Genomic DNA, 23,925 nt, shown 5'->3' on the forward strand with positions numbered 1-23,925 from the left:
TATTTCATATACCTTACCTAGGATTTCGCTTTTTGCTTGAGAAAAGGAATCAATTAAACATTGACAGAAAGGGCAAGAGTTTTACAAATCGATTAAAAATTTTAACAGCCTTGTAAACAGCAAACTCAACAAAAATAGCTTAGTAAACTATGGGAATCCATTTCACAATCTGCCAGTGCTTGAAATACCTTTATAGATTCGTATATAGGACTTTCTCTCTTCCATTTTTCAGAAATATCTACTTCTATTGGTAAATTTTGGGGACCACAATTTTTCATGAAATATAACCACCTAATATTGCATGATGCTAAATTTCAGCATGAAGGCTGCAAGTCTCCAAAAGGCAGAACAGGATAACCTGATGGCTGTCCATTTTCCAGGGAATTCCTTTTAAATGGCAGGAATAACTCTGAGTGGGATGCTGAAAACCCAAAATCCTCAGAAAACATCAGATTAACAGTACAAGCTTTATCACATACTAACAGAGACAGTAAATAAAAGGATATAATCCAGTGGCTAGCACATGCTAAAACTGCCTTTGCTCTTATCATTACCTCTTTTAAACAGATTAAAGCTAGATACACCAGAACACACTATGTTCACACCACCATTTTGTTCTGGAGACCAATTCACCATCCATTTGCTAAAGATCTTGTAATCACAGCCTAAGCTTCTGATTTCAAAGGTGTGACTGTAGATACTTGTGATGTTCCCAAATACAGAGAACTTAATGTTCAAACCTTCTGAGAGCAATGACCATTTCAAAGCGGTTCGTGCCCTATTGTGCATATAAAAACAGAGTTCCCAAAGTCTGAAGCACTTATCTCTTCAATATAAAAATATAATTTTGCTAACAATGGCCACTCAGTAGCAGTGCTCTGAAGGTAACAAAAGATTAGAAAAAGTTTTGTATTTTGTATTCACTGAATGAGTTTTCGATTTGCTCTCAATGAAAACTCTTATTTTCCTTTCCTAATATTACAACTTAAATGCTGTTGTGTGAGACTTCTTCCAACTCCAAGCAAGAACAAGCAAGAGTACAACAAATCTTCTTCCCCTATTATGTAAATGTTCCACTAATTCCAGGCATGGTGGTAGGGGAAAATGTCAGTATTATAAATTAACTACTGCTACAAAGAAAAAAATCGTTTTGGCATCCATTTGCATCTCAAGGCAAATAAACAGACTTATTCCTACATTTTAATGAGTAAACTGTAACAAAAACCTTATTTATTCAAACACACTTTAAATAAAAAATTCTTAATATGACATGAGTTTTCCCCAGAACCTAGGGAGAAAAATCTCTCCAGCACTACAGTAAACATTTCTAGTGCTGTAACCCAATAACAGCACTCAAAGTAACAAGGCTGCACTTCATTTTGTATTGATTTAAAATCCAAGGTTTTCTAAGGAAGCGTAAACTTGCACAATACCTTACTAGGGCTGCTTTTAGAGATTGCTGTACTGCAGTAAAAGTTCAGGAAGATTGGTAAAAGTCTCTTCCCAATGGCCCGTAATAAAATAGAAAAAAACATCTACATAGTGCAATATACTATCCAGCCTCCTACAGCAGTTACACTGAAAAAGAAGTGCAAGAGGATGAAAAGGGGAATTTCAATGACAATATCAAGGAGAAAAGAATCCTAGAATGACAAATATATGACCATAATGCTAAAAAGAGGTAAAAAACCAGATAATTTCTGTAGAAAACATCATAACAGACACTATAAAAATTACTGCATGAAGTCCTGTTACCAAAATGCCATTATTGCATTCAAGAACTTTTACCTCAAACACTTCTAAAAAACAAAAGAATAAATTTTACTTGGTCCAAATATAGTAGACATCCCACGCATTTCAGAGGCAGATTTGGGGTTGATCATATAACCCTTCCTCACAGCAGCCTTTGCTAGTAGTTTCAGAAACAAGAAAACAACGTCTATGTTTCTTCTTCTGGAAAAAAGAGAGCCTGCTAGAGCAGGTGGGCAAAATTAGGGATCGAGCTATTAGTTCAACAGTGCAGACTGTAAGAGGCCAGATGGTCCAGCTCCCTCCCTGCCCTCGCTCTTGGCTTTATTCAGTTACTCCTCCCAGCGGTCTCCAAGGCAAATCTCCTTTGCAGGGAAGGAGCCCTAAGCAGTGAGGACATAAGCCAGTCTGTGCCACTCAGCCTGAGAGCCAAGGACGGGTCTCTGACCCTCTTTTATTGATACATGTGTATATATACATGCACACACATATATATATAAAAAAAAAAAAACCAAATGAGAATATAGGAAAGAAAAAGCAAAAGTCCCATGGTCCTGTGTTGAATCTGATCTATTTTATTATGTCCTTATTTCTGCGATGCAACAACAGTTCTGAAAACGATCTGGAGTCAAAACATTTGGAAAGTTTTTGTGCTTGTTTCAAATACAGAATTTGCTATAATGTCACATTTGCAAGGGTATTTGTACACCTGAGTCCTGCAAAAATTATAATATCTCATTCAAGAGAAATGTAAAATTGTTTCCTTTCAGTGTGATTGCTTAATTGCTTCTCGTGTTTATAGCCACTTATAACGGTTCTATAGAGATGATGAGTTTCGGACTATTTAGGAAAGTGACCTGCATGGCAGGTGTTAATTATTCTCTTTTGGAAAAGAAGGTTTAAATAGTTACACAGATTTCACACTTAAAAATGTAAAATTTAGCTATCAAATCCTCGGCCATGAATGTTACAGAGTCTCCAAAGTCATCACCCAGACAAACAAATCGCAGCACATTTCAAATATTTTGAAGGTAAACATCCAAAGATGAACTTTCAAAGATGTTTTCCAACCTGGACAGTACTTAATTAATTTGAGTGTATTCAGTTAATCAGAAGACATCCTGTTTTGGTACAGCAGTATAAAGATAATTGACTCCAAAAAAAAAAAAAAAAATCCAAAATTTTATATTACAATTCCCTCATCCCACTTGCACAGGTGTTTTCACACTAGCCCATACACTACAGCAAATTCCTTTAAATTTATTTATTTTGGGGATTTGTGACACCTGGCCAAAACAGAAAACACATGCCTGGTGTCCCTGCAGGCTTGCCCGCTACATTACTGCCCCTTAAATTGTGCCGCTTGGTGGTGCAGGAGCAGAAGGAGAGCAGAGCTGCCACATCCCAGGAGGGGCTGACCCTCGCATCCTGAGCAGGTGTCCTCCCTGCTGCCCTCAGCACACCAGAGACGGGTGACACACCAAGGGATACTAGGGACCACAGTGCCAGAGGCAGAACAGATGCCCTCCTGTTCAGGGGTGGCAGGGATAGCTGAAAGCATAAGAAATTCACACCAATGCCAGCTCCATCCAGAAGGTGAAGACCACAAATGTGAACACACTCCAGAAGTGGCTCTGCCCATCCACAGGGCAGAGAGGACCGTGGGGGTGGGTGGAGCTGCTGGCAGGTGTCTGGAGTCCTGCAGTCCCACCCAGCACCGGCCACCATAGCCTTCCCTTTGGCACCAGTCACCCAGAAAAATTAAATTATTTTATCCATAAAAAGTAGAGCCAAGTGTTGGAAGTTAAAATCTGTTGTTGCAACTCAGAGATACCACAGTGTCGGCAGAAGATGGAAGCCAGCTGCGCCCATGCTGCAGGGGATGAGCCCCTGCTCTCCTCCCACCCCCCACACACCCCCTTGGGCTGTGGCCGAAGGACAAAGTCTCTGCCTGCAGCAGCATCGTGTATGGCATGGGTCTACAGGGACAACGCAGCCTCTCACATTGCGGGTTTTTTTCCTATGGACAATTATTTCTGGTTTGAAATTTCTGAAAAGGAATCAAATTGTCCCAATATATTTCACTTTTGAGAGAAAGCCTGATCTGAAAAAAAAGTTTAGATTTACACCTTCATTTTCACGTTTTTCTTTTTTTTTCCAACTTGCTGCCCTCTCTTTACAGCCCTCCATTGTTTTGCTTCCTTCTTCACTCTGCCATTGACAAGGACATCCTCCCCACTACTACCAAAAAAAACCCCAACCCCCCAAACCAGTATTCTCAGTCTGCATCAAAAAGTCTGTTCTTCATAATTTTGTCCCCAAGAGATCCCTCTGTTCTGTCTGATCATCCTCCTAAGAAAGAAATAGCGTGGCAGAAAAAGTGGATTATGTCCTGTTTATATGTCTGTCTGGGGGAAGCGAAGGTTCAACACTGCATTAGGTCAACATCAGTACTTAATTTTAGTAGCCAAACAGCTTGCAGCACATACCTCCTTTCTCAGCTCCTGCTTTGAAACAATAATCACATTTGGAGGATCCCCGACAGCTGTGGCAGCCCCCCCAATGTTTGTGAAGATTACTTCTGCAATCAGGACATGCCTAGGATCAAGATTAAGTACTTCGCAGAGCCTGTGGTATAAAGAGAATGAAAATTAACTTCGTACCCTATGGCTAAATTACCTTAAATCTTAAAATTTACAAAATTTACAAAATGCAGTCACTTTACTGAAAAATTGCAAGATTTTAGACATAATATTTATGTGTATATGTGTGTGTGATAAAGTTTAAATTGTGCTACATTTTATGTGCTACAGTAATTATAACAATATAAATGCAAAAAAGACAGATTTTTATTTTTTTTTTTTACACCTATAATGCAATAGTTAATGGTAACAGAAGTGATGCTTTTTAAAAAGCATTTCATTAAAATGAATCGAGTGTTACAAAAGTTGGCCTACGCAGAAAAGAGCATTTCAAATTTTCAGCACCTTACAACTTTTTAAACCACAGTTCCCAGGCTACAGTGACCTATGGAAAACTATTCTGGGAAACCGCAGGGTCTGCACTCAGCATCAGTTGTTAATTTTCGCGTGGGGAGTGGTGGTAGAAGATTGTGCAGGCAACCTATTAGCCATGAATCGTCTATTAGAGACCTCAGCTTTCAGCCTACATTTACCTGGTTTATTCTGTCCCTATTTTTCCCCTTCTCTAAAGCTTGACCGTATTTCTATTTGTAATGTAACAAGAGCAGAAAATACACATGATTAAACAAGTCTCAAAATGTTTTTAGCAGTTCAAAAATATGTAATGCTTCTTTAGTAAGATGTTTCTTTAATAAGAAAAACTAAAATGCTTCTTTAATAAGAAGCATCTTAAAGTGCTCTGGCAAATACCGGGATTGACTCAGTAACCTCATGATCCATTTCAACTCAGAGCCCACTTACACACAGTAATCTTCACGCAGATTACTTCAACTTGCACAAATTACATTTCCGCACAGATCCGCACAATCCGCTCATTTCTGAAGCACACGTTTGACTTTCAACTTGTGCCATGGTATTAAGGGCTGAAAGTTAGGGTCACACCTAAACTCTTTGCAATAAGGAACGACTGCTTTTCTGTTCATGGCTTATAAAAACATTGCTATGGTGTGTAAAGACAGAGTCTATACTTAAATTATTGCCCCCTCTACCTAACACAGGATGGGGGGGCTGAGTGGGCAGCAAGAACACTTTCTCAGGGTTGCTTTGCTGTAGTGCCGTCACACGTTTCCCCGAAGGAAGAGTTGAGCTTTACTGTTCAGTCTAAGTCTCTAGTATTAAAACCTATATTTCAAAGGTAAAAGAGTGTATTGCACAAAAGCTTAACTTGATATACTTAGGCTGTCACCAAGACTGTCAATTTAAAACTCAGGAAAAAAGAGTCAGATGACACATATGTCAGTACATAAAAAATCCAGAACAAAATAACTGCAAAAATACACTATTTCCCCAACAGCATAAAATTATGCAGTTTAGGGGTACTTTGTAGTAGAACTGGCCCAATTGCACCAGTTGTGGTACAAGACTGCAATTGTACTTGTAATTTTAACTTCATCACTCCTTGATTTCCAAATGTTTCAAAATATAACCTTAACTTTTCTTTAGTGATTCTTTCTTGTTGATGGGCCTAGTGACAGCTTGAAGAAAGAACCTCTGACGTACGCCAAGAAAGGCCAAGCCCAAAGTATAAAACCATCAGAATGTGTTACCTACATGGCAGGATCCAACTTCTTCAGTTTACTTACCCTAGGTATATAGTTTCCCATGTGAACAACAGTTAGCCTTTTCCAGTTCCCAATAACAAACTATCTTGAAAAAAAACTATAGCTAAAAAGGGGTAGTTATTAATTTTTTCTTATCAGCTTACTACAAAATGCAGAGAGAAACACGTATCATGTTTTACGTCTTATTAATGGAAATATAAATCCTTATATTCGTAGTCAGCAGGATTTTCTGCAAGCTTTATCTCCATGGCAATGGCAGTGCAGTGCAACACAGTGAAGCTGTAGACAAGGGCTGAAGACAACAGCAGTAAGATAAAAACAGAAAATGACCCCCAGCATGAAGCTTTCACAAATAGGCAATTATTTGGTTTTACTAGGCGAGATAAAATTTTATTTTAGCTTTGATAGTGATTCAAATACAAATGTTTCCCACATACTGAGTTTCCCCTTCCTCAGTGTTATAAACTCATTTAGTATAAAACTAAAATACTTAGTATACTAAGTATTTAGTATTTACTATGAAACTCCAGGTGGCTACAAAGGCAGAGGCTCTCTCTTCGCAAGGAGCCACATGGAGAAGACAAGGGGCAACCAATCCAGGTTACACTGAGAGAGATTTCACCTCAACATAAGAAAAAAAATTTCTATGGTGAGAACAATTAACCACTGGAACAACCTCCCCGGGGATGTGGTAGAGTCCCAGTCACTGGAGGTTTTCAAGATGCACTAGGCTCCCTTTCCCATGAAAGGTTGGACCAGATGGTCTTTTGAGGTCCCTTCCAACCTGCGTTACGATTCTTTGTAAACAGAATAAATGCTACAATAGCACTGCCTGGGTACAGTAGTTCATGATGCATTGACGTCTGTATTTCAATCTATTCACAACTATACTTAATTCAAAATATTCTGCAACACAGCTACAGAAAACTGGTGTTTAATAGTTCCAGTGTTGCTTATTGCTAGAGGTGAAATTATTGATTGGAGTAAGGCAAAGTCATCTCTTCAAAATATAATCGGACAGAAGACAAATGGAGCTTTCACTCACCAGTTGTTTCCCAATCTAGAATAAATTCCACTTGCAAAATTGGTTTTTACTGCTTTACGCTACATTTTAAAGTGGGAGCATACCTTGATAGAATTTTGTGTACTTTAATGTGCTAATGACTGCAAACATCACATCACTCAGACTCATTTTAAAAACAAACTAGATCTTTCTGAAACTGTACTGGATTAACCAGATTTCCCCAGACAGGCACAGGTTAAACCGTGATTTATTATCACACACTGATTAAATGTAGTTGCAAATGACAAGTTGTTAATTTACAGAAATCTGAAGTAATTAAATTCACTGTTCTCTATTAAAAGTTCCAAATATCTAATCTCAGATTGCGGAATGAAGCAGTGTCTGTACAAATGTCATGATCACCAACAGGAAGAAAATTCAGTCTCATATTCCAAAACAAAGCTTTCACTTGGAATCTGGAAATCTTTTTTAATTTCTTTGTCACCAGTATTAGAAGGGATAACAACTTCCCTGAAACATAAATTACTATCTAAAATTGTATATAGATATTAGGCAGTAAAGGACAAGGCAGCTTTAGTTAAAAAATTCTCTCTGCTTACAGGAAAAAAAATTCACCTACTAGGGAGTATTTGGTGCAATATGCTATTGCAGTTCAGATACGCAGACAAACCAGAACAGCTGGCTGCCAAGGCAGTATAACAGGCTTCAGATACGTGCTCACTATTAACACAAAGGGAAAAGGCAACCAATCCTTTTGAAAACGTTAGCTCTTTACTCTACTACAATAGCAGTATTTGAAGTTTTGATTTCCATGTAGACGATCAAAAAAAGTCCAAACAAGCATTTTGCACACATGTCTACTGCTGATTGCTGGCTATAAAAGACCAAGTCCAAAAACATAACAATAAAGTACCTTATGGTTACTGGAGTAAAGAGCAGCATAGTGGTAACGTTATCCAAAAATGCAGAAAGAATTGCAGCAATGAGGCACAGAAACGTAATCATGGCCCACACCTTGCCTCTAGAGAATCGATAAGCCTAATAAAACCAAAAAAAATAGAAACAAAATTAAGGGACCAGATCACTCCAGCTTGGTTTTCAAAAAATGACAGATAAAACAACTTCACTAAAGATGAGGCAACAGTGAGTTCAGAGCATTTGCTACTTCATGCACCTCCAATAGCATCCTCTCCAATACTAATTTATTTAGAAAGCAAACACTTTGTGGAAGTGGGCAAACATTTCCATCATGCAGAGGAAGAAACAAGCCTGAAGAGACACCGTGCTCCTGTGCCAGGGAAAACGGGGGTCTGTGGCAGGAGCAGGGCTGAGCCTCCACCTTCTGCCCACATGCCCGGGTAAGTAACACAGTTCAGAGTTCCCATCCTCTCCACACTCTAGGACACCTTCCCCATCCTCTGAGCAGCACTGCCGGGGCTACATAGTCTGGGCATCAGTGTAGGCAGGGGTTGTGTCCACCCATGTTTTGTTTAGGGGTTCTGTGCTCGAAGTAGTCCTCCTTGTGACTTCTTTTTTCTCAAGAAAATTAAGCTTTGCAGCAGGTGAAGGAGCCCCTCACCACGGGTAGTACTTGCTTTACAACCAATCCATCAGAATTACCCTTTTCATGTAATCTTTGGCTCTTCTACTGTGCAAAGGTCTGTGGCCATTTTTCATGTGTGATCGTAAAGATAATGATATTTCCCATACTTCCCCTCTCCCACTGACAGGCATAAATACAGATTTCAATTACAGCAGAACTGCAGTCCTGGGGGAGGTCAGTGGAATAACTCAGCTTTATGCTGCCCATATGCTTGTGTACCCTACCTGGGTCTTTTTCCTTTCTCCTGTAGAAACAGAATTGCCTTAAGGGCTTCCTTTCATCCCTAAGAGATTTTTCAAAATTACAAGTTGACCACTGTCATTTCTAATGTCATAAATATGCACTGCCCTAAGAAATGTTCTTCAAAGACAGTGCTAACTTGATTAATCCCATAATAATTAGGAGTACCAAAACAAGCCTACCTTTACTGCACAATAGTCAAAGAATCCAGTCTCTGAAAATATGGCCACCAAAACCATCTACCAAAAGATGAAGAAAAACAGAACAGCTTGCAACTGAATTATTACACAAAAACAAAGCCATGTAGTTTGTGATACTGACAAAAGTCCTTATCTGACACAGCTCTGAGAATCTGATCGCCTTCATATTAGGATACCAACTACAGCTGCTAAATATCTCTTGTTAATGCATCGTGGTGAAACTTAGTTCTCAACAGAAACAGCCTGTAAATGTCATACTAGTCTGGTTGAATTTTATTTGTAGTGACTAAGTGGGCATCATACATTAAGTACTCAATGTATCTATCTATCTCCCTTATGTCATTAATCAAGAAAAGCCAATACGTGGGTTTGCTTTCTGCAGTAATGCTTTACAGACTGCAGAAGACAACAGCTCCCAGAATTGCTTGCATTTTCACACATTTCTGGGAGGTTTCCTGTCCTTCCATCTTTGCTCCCAACAGATTTTTTTTTTTTTGCTTTCTTTTTCTATGGGGAAGGCGGGGAGCAGGCAGCAGTATCAGGAAATAAGAAATGCTCAGAATGGCAACAGATAATTGTAATTTTTTCTCTATATATTGTATATTTTTTGTTACAGTTTAATAACACTTGGACAACTCTTTTTACCATAAATAGCTCTGGGCAAAGTGATTAAAATAATATATTATTATGACCTAATCAGATATTTCTCCTCCATTTCTGGTTTGCTTTAGTTTTTTGGCTCCAAACATAGCACTGGCTAAGACAAAGAAAATCACTTTTCCAGCAGAGTGTGTTTGAGAAAGGTTTGAGGAAACAAAATTATCAAGATAAATGAGAGTGATAATACGTGGCACTTAAACAGGTCTTTCCATTTATAGACCTCAAGGATGTTTTTAGTATGTTATCGACACAATTTTAGAGATTTGGAAAAAAAAAATAGAAAAGGATCAACACTTTCAGAGGTCTGATCATCCTTCTTTTTGATAAATCCCTTGAGGCCCAAATTTTCATCATAACTTGTCTCAGTAAAACACAAATAACAAAATGTTTCAAAAGGAAACATCCCTATACTGAATGTGATTATTTCATTCCATTTAGAGCAAAAGATAGGTTTTAGTTACCATTCCAAACAGCAGTGCCAGCGTCTCGTAATCAATCCACTCCACCACTTTGACCATACTTGGCCTCTGCAATCAAAAAATACAATTACCAGTGAATGCCACGAAACACCTAACTTGCAATTAGCTGTGAAATATAAACTCCACTTAATTTACGAACCATTTAAATAAGCTACAATGGAAATTAATAAGTGTTCCTACAAGGTATACAAAAAGGACTCTTTAGTATTACCATTATTACTATTATTATTATTACTAATTCAAAGTACTGCAGGCATCCTAAGTGGGTCATTACCAAAAGCCTACATTAGGCTATTGGTTTATCTAGTCGCTCCTCAGGTAGCATTACAGAAATAAAAGATAAACGAGTTATATGGTACACCCCAGTTTCCTTTTTGGTAAGAGAACAAAAGCATACTGCTTCACCTGTGAACAAACTGGAGGGAATTTAAAAGAACATAGCAATGATGTGGTGGCCAGTTAAGAGAAAAACAGAGAAAATCAATCAGAGGTTTCACTAAATAGCAACTAACGAGTAAGCAGGGGGGAAACAAAAGGATTGGAAGGTGTAAGCATGATGTGTAACTATTTAGGGTAGTACACGGTAATGTATTACCATTTAGGTTTGCTTGGTAACCTAACATTACTGAAAATAATGCTGTTAAAGTAACTCTGAATTAAGCTGAAAATGGCTGTGCTCAGCTTCCTGCAGATCAGAATAAAATAGCATCAAGTGCCTTTTTTCTGCTCTTCTTGTCTATAGCCTAGGCTGACTTGTTTTCCCCAAAATGCTTCCCCATCTCAGTTTCTGCCCTACCATCTCTCACTCTTACAAAACACTGCTGTGTCCTGTGCCAAATGACAACAGGGCACACACTGAAATTTATGATATCATACCCAGAAACAAAGTGAGCACTTACCAAATTGGTAACTTACCTCCCCAACAGTAGCTAAGGCGGCTAAAGCTGCCAAAGAGCCCAACATCGCTGCAAGGGTCCTGTGAACAATCTGCAACAAAGGGTAAGAATGACCAGAGACTCCAGAGTCCAGAAACTCCTTACTACTAAAAAGGAGGAGGAAAAGGGATAAAAACACCTGTAGTTGATTCTTTTCTTGGTTTGTTCGGGTTGTTTTTTTTAACTTATTCCACCCCACCCCCCTTCAGAAAAACCTGACCAGAGAATGACTGATTACTTTGCCTCACTATAGGATTTTATTTAAAAAAAAAAAAAAAAAATATGCCATGCCTGTGGGAAAGCCTACTAGGAAGTCCCTACTGTGATCTCAGGGCAGAGAAGGGTCTTGGGCACCAGTTTCTTATATCTGCCAGTGGGTGACCCAAGAGGAAAGCAATTAATCTTCCCTAACTTAAGGATCAAAAAGCCTAGTCCTGTTGGCTTCCCTTCACAGCCCATGAGAGGAAGATGTGTGCCCAGGAGGTGATCCACCCCATTCTTTTTAGGTGTTTGTTCATCTCCAATGTCTACAAAGCAATTCCCAAGCAAATAGCTCAGACCTGGGCAGGTGAGTCCCACACACGCTAGGACATACTAGGCTTTGAGTTTCCAGGTCCAGTTTGTGGTCTGGGACACAGTTAGACCTGGCAAGCCTGTGCACCTGCTTTCTGTCTCACACACACAGTTTTCTTCCTTCATAAAGTGTTTTTTTACACCAGCATTTTCTCTAAAAACCGTTTTGGCTTCAAGAAAGCCATATATTTCAGCTAGAATCCTCTGGATAATTTTGCCACTGTTTCCTCAGTTCCTCAAAAGCTGCTTTCACCAGCGTATAGACTAATCCAGCCTTGAAAAGTGCTTCTCTCCCATCTCTGATGTTTCTCTAGCATGCATCTGAATGCATCTGAAATGAGGACCCAAGCCTCTGACAACAACACAGACATTTATTTCATACAGCAACAATTACTACAGTATATGGACATTTGTCCACTTTTATGTATCTAATGAATACATTGCACTTAAAATTCTCAAGGAGAAAGTATAAAAAGTATGCCCTGAAAATGTGCTTTTTCCTCCAAGTGCTCATTTGTAGTTATTTAATCCACCATGTCTGGAAGAATATAGATTGTGTAAAATAACTCGGTTAAAGTAAGAATGTAATTAATGAAAATGACACTACAAAAGATGAAATCTAATTAACAGCATTTACTATTAATGTGTTTCAATATTATTCAGACACAAGTCAGAATTATTTCTGAGATAGAAATAAGGCAATCTAGAAATATTTCATTTGCTGCTAATTTCATAAGAAATATTTTGCTGATAAGAAACAATAGGATGTGGACATGTCCAGGCCCTCCTGCCTGCTTGTAAAGGAAAAGCAAAAAGGGAAGATTTGGCTTTGGTTTCTTTCCTTGAAGATAAATTTTTAACAGTGAAGGTAAACAACTAAGCAATTTACCAAATTACTAGAAAAATAAATACATAAATGACTACTTTAGTAGTCAAAAGAAAAATCTGTCTCATTCTCCTACGTTTTTCCTCAAAATGCACTGGGGAATAATCTATTCATAGTGATAAAGCAGCAGGTCAGACCAAGGCTTTTATGTCCTAATGACCTAAAAGTACATAGCACAGATTACAGCTCCCACCAGCTCCCATAGAATTGTGTCTGATAAGTTGCTGTTTCATCTTTGATTTCCAGTTTCAGAGCATCGATATGAATGCACACGTATGGCTCTTCTGATTCTGCAAAGGTGGGGGGCATTTGATAACGTTTCACAGTTCTTGTGGCTGACGACAGGGTGCAGTAATTAGACTTTACAGTTCTCTCCAATAAAAGACACAAAGCAGAGATGTCAGTTAGGGAAGAAGTTCAGCTTCTTACCAGGGCAAAGTAAGTTCAAAGGTAAGATACCAGGGAATCCTCAGCTGTCCTGAGACTGGAGGCTTTCCCCTCATCTAATCCCCACACAATTTAGATAGCTCTTTTGCAGTTCTCAGAAAGATATCACAGGTTTTCTGAAATTTGATTGGGTTTAGATTTTTTGTATTGTTACTTTTGAATATTTACACATAAGCATTTTTGCTGTCACTATAGTATACTTAATTGCATACATTGGGTTGACTGCATTTTCAGTTTCCAAGAGTTTGCTGTCACCTGTGGGTGAAATTTCCCTTAATTTCTACAGAAAGATGGAAAAAAAAAATCTGTACAAATGGAGCCATCTGTCAGTTCCTTCATCCTAGTGAATTTTTCGAGAAGGATATACAAAAGCACATCCTGAAGAATGAACAAAGACTATTCAGGTGTGAAGCTCTATTACAAAAAAATTGTCAAAAGTACAACTCTTCATTCCAGCAAACTATCAAGTGGAAGTTATACAGTAACATAAAGCCTAGAAAACACGGTTATGTAAACTCCAAGACATGTAAATATTCAAAAATTGAGATTAGGGGAGGTTTGGGAAAGAATGGATTATTTTTAATTTTCTTTTCACATAAAGCAGACCCCAAACAAATAATATATTTGTAAAGGCATTTTTAAAAGCTTACAAATGGAGAAATTAGGGCATACAGGTCATAAACTGTGACACTCTTTGAACCACAGTTCCATCTAATGCACATTTGGAGGGCATTACATACTTAAAATTCCATCATTATTCTTTCAGAAAATAGTACAGACCTGATCCAAACCCTTTCAAAGAGCGTGAGGAGGATGAAAATCATTTCAGGATCAATCTCAGAGTGTATCCATAAAAAAAAGCTCAGGTACAGAATTGAAAGAGGTCAGAAATAACACAGAGATTAAACCCCAGGAAAGCTGAGATATTTGGTGGACTTTTTACTCTAAAGACATTTTGAAAGATGAAGTGAGAAATCATCTGTACTCATCTGATCCTTCTCATGGTTGAGAAAATGCATACCTTTGTGCATCTCTTGTAAGAAAAAACATTTACAATGAAAGAACCCCAATTCATAACAAGTTTCTCTTCCAAACAGGAATTGCCTATAAGATCACAAATTTGGGTTGGCTGCATCAGCCTGACTGGGTAGAGTTTTCATTTTACAAGCTAGGAACAGAAGCAGAAGGAAATGATGGGCCAAAAGTTACTTCAGTAGCAAGGGCGACCAAACTCAGGTAGTAAGTCCAGGGCTACGGCCCCAAGCGCTGGTCAATCCAGCCACTGCGAGTAGGCTTCTGGTGTCAGAGATAAGTGGTTATGGCCTCCTGAAGCAACTCAGACATTTATTTCCATTTCCACCCTCTTGCACAAAAACACCTCCTCACATGCTCCCATCCTCTCTGTCAAAGCCACATGCCAGTCACCTCTTATTTTCTCCTCACTCATTTCTTTCATGCCACAATTGGATCCCTGCATTCCAATGATTCAGTCAGTTTTAGCACACTCTAGCACATTTATTATAAAAGTTCCTTGCCTCATTTCCCAGAAAGGTTTCTTGAAAAAAACAAGCAACGGCCATTGAGACAAGAAAGACAGAACAGAGGAGGAAGATACAGAACTTCTAGTCTATCAGTTTGCATGATAGAGCTCCCCACCTCTCAAACCAACTACAAACCTTTTCATCTCTTCACAGAAGGGGCATCTTCACCATCAACACCAACACCATCTTTATTTCTGTCTGAAGAATGCCTAGCAGTTCTGATTTAATGAAACAGCAAAGGATAGTGCCTGCCTTTTACAAAGGGACAGTTATCTCAATACAAACTGCTACTGAAACAATGCAGCCCAGATTTCACTCTTTACAATGCGTGACTCAGTCATAGAGCCCACTGATACAGGAGATCTCTAGGCTGACAGCTGAAAAGATTTCAAAAAAGGGAAGGGATATTTGCAGAATTTTATATAAGTAATGAAAACACCCAAAGCTGCAACAGCAGGAGCTATTAAAAATAACATCAACAATGTAGGTACGGTGATAACAACATCATAGGGTCGTGCTATGGGGTCAATTCAGAAATGGAAAAGATTAGAAAAAAACTGCTATAGCGATTTTGTTTCATGATTATCTGTAGAAAGTTTGTCTTATGATTTCCTGCTGTGTGGTAAATAAAACGTGCCGAATACACCATCTGTATGGTGGCTTCCATACTCATTTCAGGAGTTAATTATAAGCTAAGAAATTAAAGCAACCCAAGTCATTTATGCCACCAGTCTTTGTGCTTGATATTAATTAAAAATATACATTTCTGGAGCTATAATGCAAGCTGGATTTAGCAACCTAGACCTTCTCCAGATTTAAATTTCATCTATCTGAAAGTGCTTTGGAATGTTTGCACAGAGTTCATCAAATCTTTTGGTACACTGCAATAGCATCATTATAAAAAGAATTCAAAATTCCAAACACTACCTTGTACAGTGCTCCAGGAGGTAAAAGGAAATTATTTAGAAGCCAATTGAATGGTGACCTGTATGCTATTTCAGAGCATACATTTCCCAGCTGAAATCCAGGGCATGCATATTTCCAAAATGTGCTTCTGAAGATATTTGATAAATGATACATCATACCAAATATTTGATTTCCACAAGTCCTTCTTTATAAGTGATAAATGGCAGTTGAAAGATGACTGTCAGTGACTTTAATGTAAAGCTTCAAATGCAGCCTCAATTCATTTCTTGTCCATTTTTTCTCCACTGAAGCCTGTTGCGTTAAACTGCTTCTTTTACTGAGAAATTAATTTTCATTTGATAGAGTGGCAGCATTGCTACATTTCAACAGGAGGCAGTTATTCCCAAGCCTATGTCTACATATGGGTTTTATGCATTTCCCACCTGCCTCCAGAGTAGCTGAGGCCTTCCCTATAAAATCAACAGCCAAATCCCTCTTAGACTTCATAAAAAGTGTCTGGTTTGATTCTTTATTTTTCTGGGGACAGGGAGGGAGAGAAGGGGAGTAAAATTTGCTCTAGGATACCTTTTTTTCTGACCTTACGCTTTATATCTATTCCTTTTTATGTTTTAATAAAGGTTTATTGGGTTAAAAGAAGATATCCTCAGCAGTGGAAGAGGGTTTTTTCAAATACAAAGAGCTTGTTTTTCCTAAAGATAATCAAGACAGTATTAGCCTGACTGCCTCTGGAAATGTGTTCCTTACTCAGATCCCTTGATGGAGATTATCTTATAATTTCTGTCACATACTTTATAAATTTTAGTTTAGTTGCCTTGAACTATTCCAGCTGTTTTAGCAGGATACAGGCAAAACTTCAGTCTCTCACATTACACGTATTTGATCCACTTATGGTTTGGAAAATTAGCACCAAAGCCTGAAACTGACATCAGAAGCTGAAATCAAAACTGAAATTTGTAGAAAAACAATGGCAATTTGGCTAATTTAGGTAATTTTTCCTAACTCTGTCAAGCAATATAAATGAAAATTTGGGCTTATATTAGAAAACAAGGGTCAACAAAGCCTTGCAATACATTGAACTCTGCCCTGCAGTAGATCCACTTCAAAGCCGAATGGCATCAAATTCTCCATTCATGAGAATTTGCTTTGCTTCTGGCAAATTGCACAATTTGGACAGAATATAAACCAATAGACTAGAAATACAGGATATAGTCAGGTACAGATGAGATTACAGCAGCAAAAAAGGAATTTCTTGATTTTCTTTATGCAATAGGACAAGAGGAAATGGCCTCAAGTTAGGCCAAGGGAGGTTTAGATACTAGGTTGATTATCAAGAAAAATTTCTTCACCAAAAGGATTATCAAACATTGGAACAGGCTGCCCAGGGAAGTGGTGGAATCGCCATCCCTAAAGGTATTTAAAAGACATGTAGATGTGCTGCTTAGGGACGTGGTTTAGTGGTGGTTTTGTCAGTGTTAGGTTGACATTTGGACTCGATGATCATAAAGGTCCAACCTAGACGATTTTATGATTCTATGATTAAAGAGACCTTTTAACTAGTACCAGTTAGTGAAGGCATAGCCACATACCTCCCCTTCAGCTGGTGTCTGCAGCTAATGCTTTTCTTCCTCCCCTTTGCCCTCCCCTCAGTTTGCTCCCTACAGGAGCTCTGCAGAAGCAGTTCTGCAGCTTCTACAGCTACGGAGCACCCCTCCAGGCACATGAGAGCCCCTTACAAGGGATGCGTTTCAATAGCTAGTGCAAAATTAATAATAACAGAAAATTAATTGCCTTAGAATTACTTAGTTAAGCAATAGCAAGTATATTCTGTAGGGATTTTAATGAAACAAAGGGGAGTTGCTTGACATAGTTTAGGAAGTATGACTTATACCGATGCAGTATTCACGGATGGACTAAAGCAGCTCTTGGGGCAAGCATGTAGGGTACAGCTGCTGAAAGATGATGTGCATCAAGGATCTCAGAGTGACTACAAACTTCACAAAAATGAGTGACACAAGCTATTTATATCTTCCTCTGCAGATTAGAACACTGTCTGTATGTATTCTATACACGCAGCCGCACAAATCATAAAATAAGCCTTTAGGTTACATTTTTATAAAATCTTATTACTGACCTCATTTTTGTAAGTCAAAATACGTCAAAACAACACCATTACACATAAGTATACCTTGCTTGAAAAAAATAAACAAAACCCCTGGACCAAGAATTTACTCATTTTTACAAGAATTCAGTGGTGATTCAGTATAATAGCGCTACCATATGCATTAAATATGTGCCCAAGATCAGTTAGAAAGACAAAGTGGAGCGGTCTGTGGACTTGGAAACATTAACTGAATATTTTAGTATTAGCATGTATTCTTATTAATCACACAATAAATGGCTGATCCCTGTAACTCTGTGAAAATAACATTCGGTGTACATTCAATAAGCTCTTTTTACTGACAAATTCCCAACCCTCAGAGACTCGGGGTTTTTTAAATAGAAACATTAGATTCTACAGCAAACTATGTAACTCCTGAAGAACACCTATAGAAACCCAAGGTATGAAAGCACCCATCTATGGCATTCTGCTAGAATATCCATTTTCACTCAGGTACTGTGCCAAATTACTTGTTCTGATTCAATGTCAGTGGAGAAAGTCATGATATAAACAACCCTGCCTTGGGGAAAGGCACAGAAGGCAGCAATTTGCCACTGCTTAATGCAGTGTTTCAAAATATAGGATGGCACTACACAAGATGATTATCTGAAATAGAAGGTGATTAAAAGTAATACTACATGGTATCTAAAACAAGTTAACGCCTGTGTTAGTTCACTTTTACTCCTACGGTATGTTGACTGAACAGGCTAAGAAATACAAGGTAGGGATATCTTGGGAGTTTTGTCTAGGAAAGAGAGCCCTGAAATTCTATAAGTAACTACATTAAGTTTCACCAGCTGACATCTACTCTTTCTATACGTAAAACACAATGCATAGAAGGAGCAAGGGAGATATAAGGAGATCAAATTATTTTCTGTGACTAAATTATCTAATTACTTCATTTCCCTTTTCCATATAGAAAATCTATAAGCCGAGTCTAGATTCTGCAAAGGCATTTGTCACTCCATAGCTCTATCAAAGACTTTTAATGAACAATTTGCACAATTTGCAATCTTTTCACTGTCTGTGAGCTTTCTTCCTCAGAGACATCACTGCTTGCAGTTTGTAGAGAAAACTGGATGGGCTAAAGCCTCCTGCTGGTATGGGACATTGAATGAACTGGTTCAGGGTAGCCCTCAAATTATGGGAGGATAAATATATTTTTACTGTATGAGATGAATAAGATTATTGAAACCCTTATATTTTCATACCTTGGAAACTTGGGGGAAAAGCAAAGCTGAAGAAAAGAGTATGGAGCCAGGAAGGAAAGAGGGAAACAGCATTTGTACAGATGGTGGCCATAGGATCCAGAAGAGGGTTTATTCCTGTATGACGAGGGTTGAAATGACTCCTTGACTTCTAAGTTGAGTCTGGTTTTGAAAATAACCTCCCACCTCAGAATATTGCTAATGAGAACTAGGGATAAAAAGGTATAGCATCATACATAGTAAATATTTCTGTCAGATTCATACAAAAAAGAGGAGTCTGTCCTACCTATATCATTACAGCCACAGGTAGATGTTTTCCAGCCTCTACCTGCTCGGATGGCTCCAATGTAAGAAGATTATTCTTACACACCTCCAGGAAACACCAGAAGGGGGATATCCAGTAACATCTGATAGTCTGAGAGCCCCTCAGAGTCAAATTTTAAAAGTGAGTCTTTTTATTTGCTAGGAATTTGGAGTTTTTTCTTAATGTGAAATTGGACAGAGGTACACAGAGATAAATGAGCTGACGTTCTGTAATTCAGGGCCTTGAGTCAGGTCAGATTAACAGAAAGCAAAGCCCTGTGGAAAGACAGGATTCTTATGTGACAAGGCACCTCACTCCTGTAATATTTTAGCTACAAAAAACATTTGCGATATAACTAAAGTAGAGACATCTGGACATGAGCCAATAAAGGACTAATGTTGCTACCTAGAAGATGAAAACCAGACTGCTACTGTGGGCTGACATGATCAAGGCCATTGTATATCTACGGGCTGGCCTGGCAACAAGATTTCAGTCTTGCAAAACCCTTTTGCAAGATGCTTTTCAGTCCAGTCCTCCAGCACCTATCTCAGCAAGCTTTGCTGCGTCTATCTACTCCACATGCCTTCATACCATTCCTGATGGACACCCTTGGTTTTGTGTCCTAAAAGCATTATTCATGGGGACTGCAAGACATTTATTATATTTGGAGTTTCAGAACATTTTCTGAAACTGAAGAAGATGCCCCCATCTGTATTTCCCGTTACCTTGGCATCCTCAAGACTAACGAGATTGTGAATTTCTAGTACAGGGAGCAAATCACAAAAGTAAGGGGCAAACCTATTTTACTTTCCCTGTGTGAATCTTTGTCAGCCTTCTTTTAATATTAGGATAATAAAACCATATAGAATTACAGCCATGCACTATGAACAGCACGGCGAACCGCAGCACTTGCACTACCTTTACAGGGAGCTCTCTTCTCTAGCCAGCAGTTCCTCTGGAGAGTCTTTCATCCCTGACATCTCCTCTCTTTCTCACTCCAGTTTTCTTCTCTATATTTTTTACCTCTTTAGATCATGCCATCGCATCTCCCTCCAAGCCTGTCCCGTACACTCTCTCATGTTTGTTTATCCAATTTTGCCCCTGCTCTTGCTGAAGGAAGACATCATTTGAGGCCTCAAAAGAAGCTTAGTGGTTCTTGTCCCTGTTTGTGTGCATTAGAAGTGTATGTTTGTTCTAACACCTTGTTAAATTTTTAAGACTTCATGGCTCTCTACCCCTCTGGTTGCCGTAGGCAGGGTAGAAGCTGAACAGCAGCATTCAATTAAGCTAATTTAATGTTCTATTGCCTGTCTCAAACAGAAAGGAAAAAAACAACCCACAACATACACAGTATGCAAGGCAGGGCAACGCACTTGTGCTTGACAGTCTTTCACAAATTGAACAAAATACAGTTCAAAAATAGTTTTAAAAGGCAATAGAAAATAGAAAATGGACATTTGGAAATTAGTTTTTACACTTAGTGTTGAAAATATGACTCCTATTATTTCAAAAAATAGCATTCTGCAAAAAGCGGAGCCTGGATGACAACATCTTTTAAAGCAGACAATCCTATCAAGTCCTTAGAATAGCAAGCAGCACCATCCAGTGGCAATTTTTTCCTATTAAGTTCTTAATTAAGGCAAATTTACATACTGCAGAAGTACTACAGCACCCAAAAGAAGATGTTTTTCCTTAAAGCACACATATTCAGAGCAGAGCCAGACTTGTACAAAATAGATCTAACAATTAGACAGGCAATAGTCAGTGTAAAATAAATATTCATTTTAGATTAATAATACAAAACCGTTGTTATATCAAGCTGGGATCCAGCTCAGGATTTTGCTTGCTATTATACTGTGTTTTTATTTTAATTTAAACTTATCCTGTCCTTGTCTTACAGCACTTTGTTTCCTTTGTTGCAGTTACAGCAGGTAAAAATGACTGTATTTTATCTGACTGGTGCTGGCTCTGTCCTGTTGGAGGCTCCTCATTGGTGGCAGTGGCTCTGCTCTACCCAAGTGGTAGAAATCCTGGCACCTCAGGGGTACTGATCCAACACTCCTCCTAAGAACCAAGTTGTAAGGCTCCTGCACAGCAGCCTTAAAGTCACTTTGAGCCTCTCAAAACACACAAAGATCAAAACGCACAGAGGTCACACCCTTCTCCTATATCAGAGGAAGGCAGGGAATGACCACAAGCCTTGATAGTCCATACTGCTTAATTGCTAGTTTAGTCACAGGCTGTTCTCTCTGGGAGAACCATCTAGGGTACTGTTTGGTGAATATTTCACTTTGGGGGACAGGACGGATGGATCCACCCCATGTCTGGATCCCCTTGTTCAATCCAGTCCTCCAGCACCTATCTCAGCAGGCCTTGCTGCCTCCATCTGCTCCACATGCCTTGATACCATTCCAAATGCACACCCTCAGTTTATATCCTAAAAGCATTATTTGTGGGGACTGCAAGACTGCCCTCATTATATTGCACATTTTCATCTGAGGAAGAGAAGGGGGAAGAAAAAAAAGAGAACAAAAAGAGTAGACTTTTGAATGGTAATGGTGCTTCAGGGTTATGGGGACTCCAAACCAGACCCACAACCGCATGCTACCAAGGAAGGATGCAGCTAGCCTGCTCTAGAGAGAGCTGGATTTTTCTTCAAGCTAAGTTTTTCTACTGGATTTTATGGTTTAGGTTTCACTACACTGGATTCAGGTTCTGTACAGCCCCCAGAGTTACAAAATTTATTATTTCTCCCTCAGGCTGGGAAGTTCACTCTCCAGGCCCTACTTCTTGGCTCCATTTCTACCTCACTGTAAAACACTGCAGAGAACCAAGACAATATCAAGGCAGTTTTCTCTCTCCCCTGGTCGAGACCAGAGAGGTGGGGGTCGGTCACTTCTCCCAAGTTACAAGCGATAGGACAACAGGAAATGGCCTCAAGTTGTGCCGGGGGAGGTTTAGATTGGATATCAGGAAAAATTTCTACACTGAGAGGGTTCTCAAGCATTGGAACAGGCTGCCCAGGGAAGTGGTGGAATCACCATTCCTGAAGGTACTTAAAAGACGTGTAGATGTGCTGCTTAGGGATGTGGTTTAGTGGTGGTTTTGTCAGTGTTAGATTGATGGTTGGACTGGATGATCTGAAAGGTCCCTTCCAACCTAAACAATTCAATGAAACAAAAGTCTGCAGGAGAGCATCCTTGCCCTGCTGGAAGCTGGCCAGCACATCCAGGGGCACTGGCTTTCCTGCTCTGGCCCGATCTTGGGCTCTTTTACTCCCTCTCACCTCCAGACAGGAGGGCAGATGGGGGCAAACTTTTATTCTTGCCCAGTGAAGTATGGCTCAGACTCTTCACCGTAGAGGATTTGGGTTTGTTCTGATAATCTGTCCCTAATTTTCCACCAACTCCTACAGCAGTGTTTTAATTCCTCTCCACAATTTTTCCATTCTTGCAGGGCTGGAAAGAATATCAGCAGGAATATTCTTTCCCACAAAGGCCGGGTAGAAATGCAGCTACAATTTTCTTTTTTACACCACCTTTTCCAATAAAGGCTATGGATTTTCTTCTGTCCCTTTACTACCAATCTTTTCGCAGGATATATGTGGAGGTGGGAACGCTCTAATCCACACTCTACTCTGTCTGTATTGAAAGACAGATCAATATGAGAATGGATGGGAAGTGAGAAACCATGCTGAGTAAGCTGATCACTGGTTTCTGTGTCTTTCCTCGTCAGAAAAATTATCCCTGAAGATTAGCCTATTGCCATCACTTAGTATTATGTTTCCTACACCAGTGCATATTTCTTCTGTTTCCTATTCCCTCTCTGAAGCATAATTTTCCCTGTGCAAATAAATCGCCTCATTACTGGAAATAAGCAAAAACTGGACCGTGTAAGCATAGACAGCAGTAACAACAAACACCTTATTTCATTTGTAAAAATGCTTCCTGGGAGGAAACAGTAGTGCAACCAGCCCACAGTGCTACAAAAAATGTCAGACTGAACCACATAAAAGTTTGGCTCTCTGCAGCTAATTTCTGCTGGTTAGATGCTATTAAAAATCACTCTGCTTTGAGTTAAAGAAATTAAGCGTAAGGGATGTTTATTCATAATTTAAGCTAGTTAATAATAGAAAAGTAATATGGAGAGAAACTGACCCTCTCCATTTCCATTAAAGTAATAAAAATTGTGATTATAAGCCCATGCTTCATGCTAGTAAGAAGCTAGAGTTTTTAAGGCCAGATTCAAGTATTTTTTTAAGGCCACTTTCAAGTATTTGTGTTTTAAGGAGAAATAAAGACATGTAGATGTTATTCAATATGTCAGATCATTAAAATGCCATTTGAAAGATTCTGGCAAGATTTTTCTTAGGGCTACCTACAAGACAGGATATGAAACTAAATGATAGCTCCTGTGATAAAACAAGCCCTGTGGAGTCTCTCACAGAATTTCTGATACTTGCAGGTATCACCTTTTGCCATTTGATGTGCTACTGGTATCTCTTTTATTTTCTTTTTAATTTAATAAAATAAATGTTATTCGTCCTTTTCTCCTGACTAAATAAAATGTCTTATGAAATAGCTTTAAAAAGGCCATTACCTTCATATTTATTTCTGCTGGCTCATTGAAGTATTGTAAGCAGCTAGCACTCCATTTTAACCCACAACACAAAATGAATAAATTATTAAAGGAAAATATTGGACAAGTGCACACATTAATTCATTCAA

At 38.8% G+C, this 23,925-nt stretch overlaps 1 protein-coding gene across 1 annotated transcript in view; it reads right to left on the reverse strand.

Moving 5' to 3' along the window:
* Nucleotides 1-23,925, reverse strand: part of OCA2 (OCA2 melanosomal transmembrane protein) — a 171,804-nt gene that overhangs the window by 104,931 nt on the left and 42,948 nt on the right. Inside the window, exons 9-13 of the mRNA XM_054219851.1 lie at nt 11,135-11,206; nt 10,202-10,267; nt 9,063-9,119; nt 7,951-8,075; nt 4,239-4,377 (exon numbers count right to left, since the gene is read on the reverse strand). Of these exons, the coding sequence (XP_054075826.1) occupies nt 4,239-4,377; nt 7,951-8,075; nt 9,063-9,119; nt 10,202-10,267; nt 11,135-11,206 (459 nt within the window). The remainder of the gene's footprint in view (nt 1-4,238; nt 4,378-7,950; nt 8,076-9,062; nt 9,120-10,201; nt 10,268-11,134; nt 11,207-23,925) is intronic.

The sequence above is a fragment of the Rissa tridactyla genome, chromosome 1 (assembly GCF_028500815.1).
Source record: "Rissa tridactyla isolate bRisTri1 chromosome 1, bRisTri1.patW.cur.20221130, whole genome shotgun sequence".
NCBI classification, from domain to species: Eukaryota; Metazoa; Chordata; class Aves; order Charadriiformes; family Laridae; genus Rissa; species Rissa tridactyla.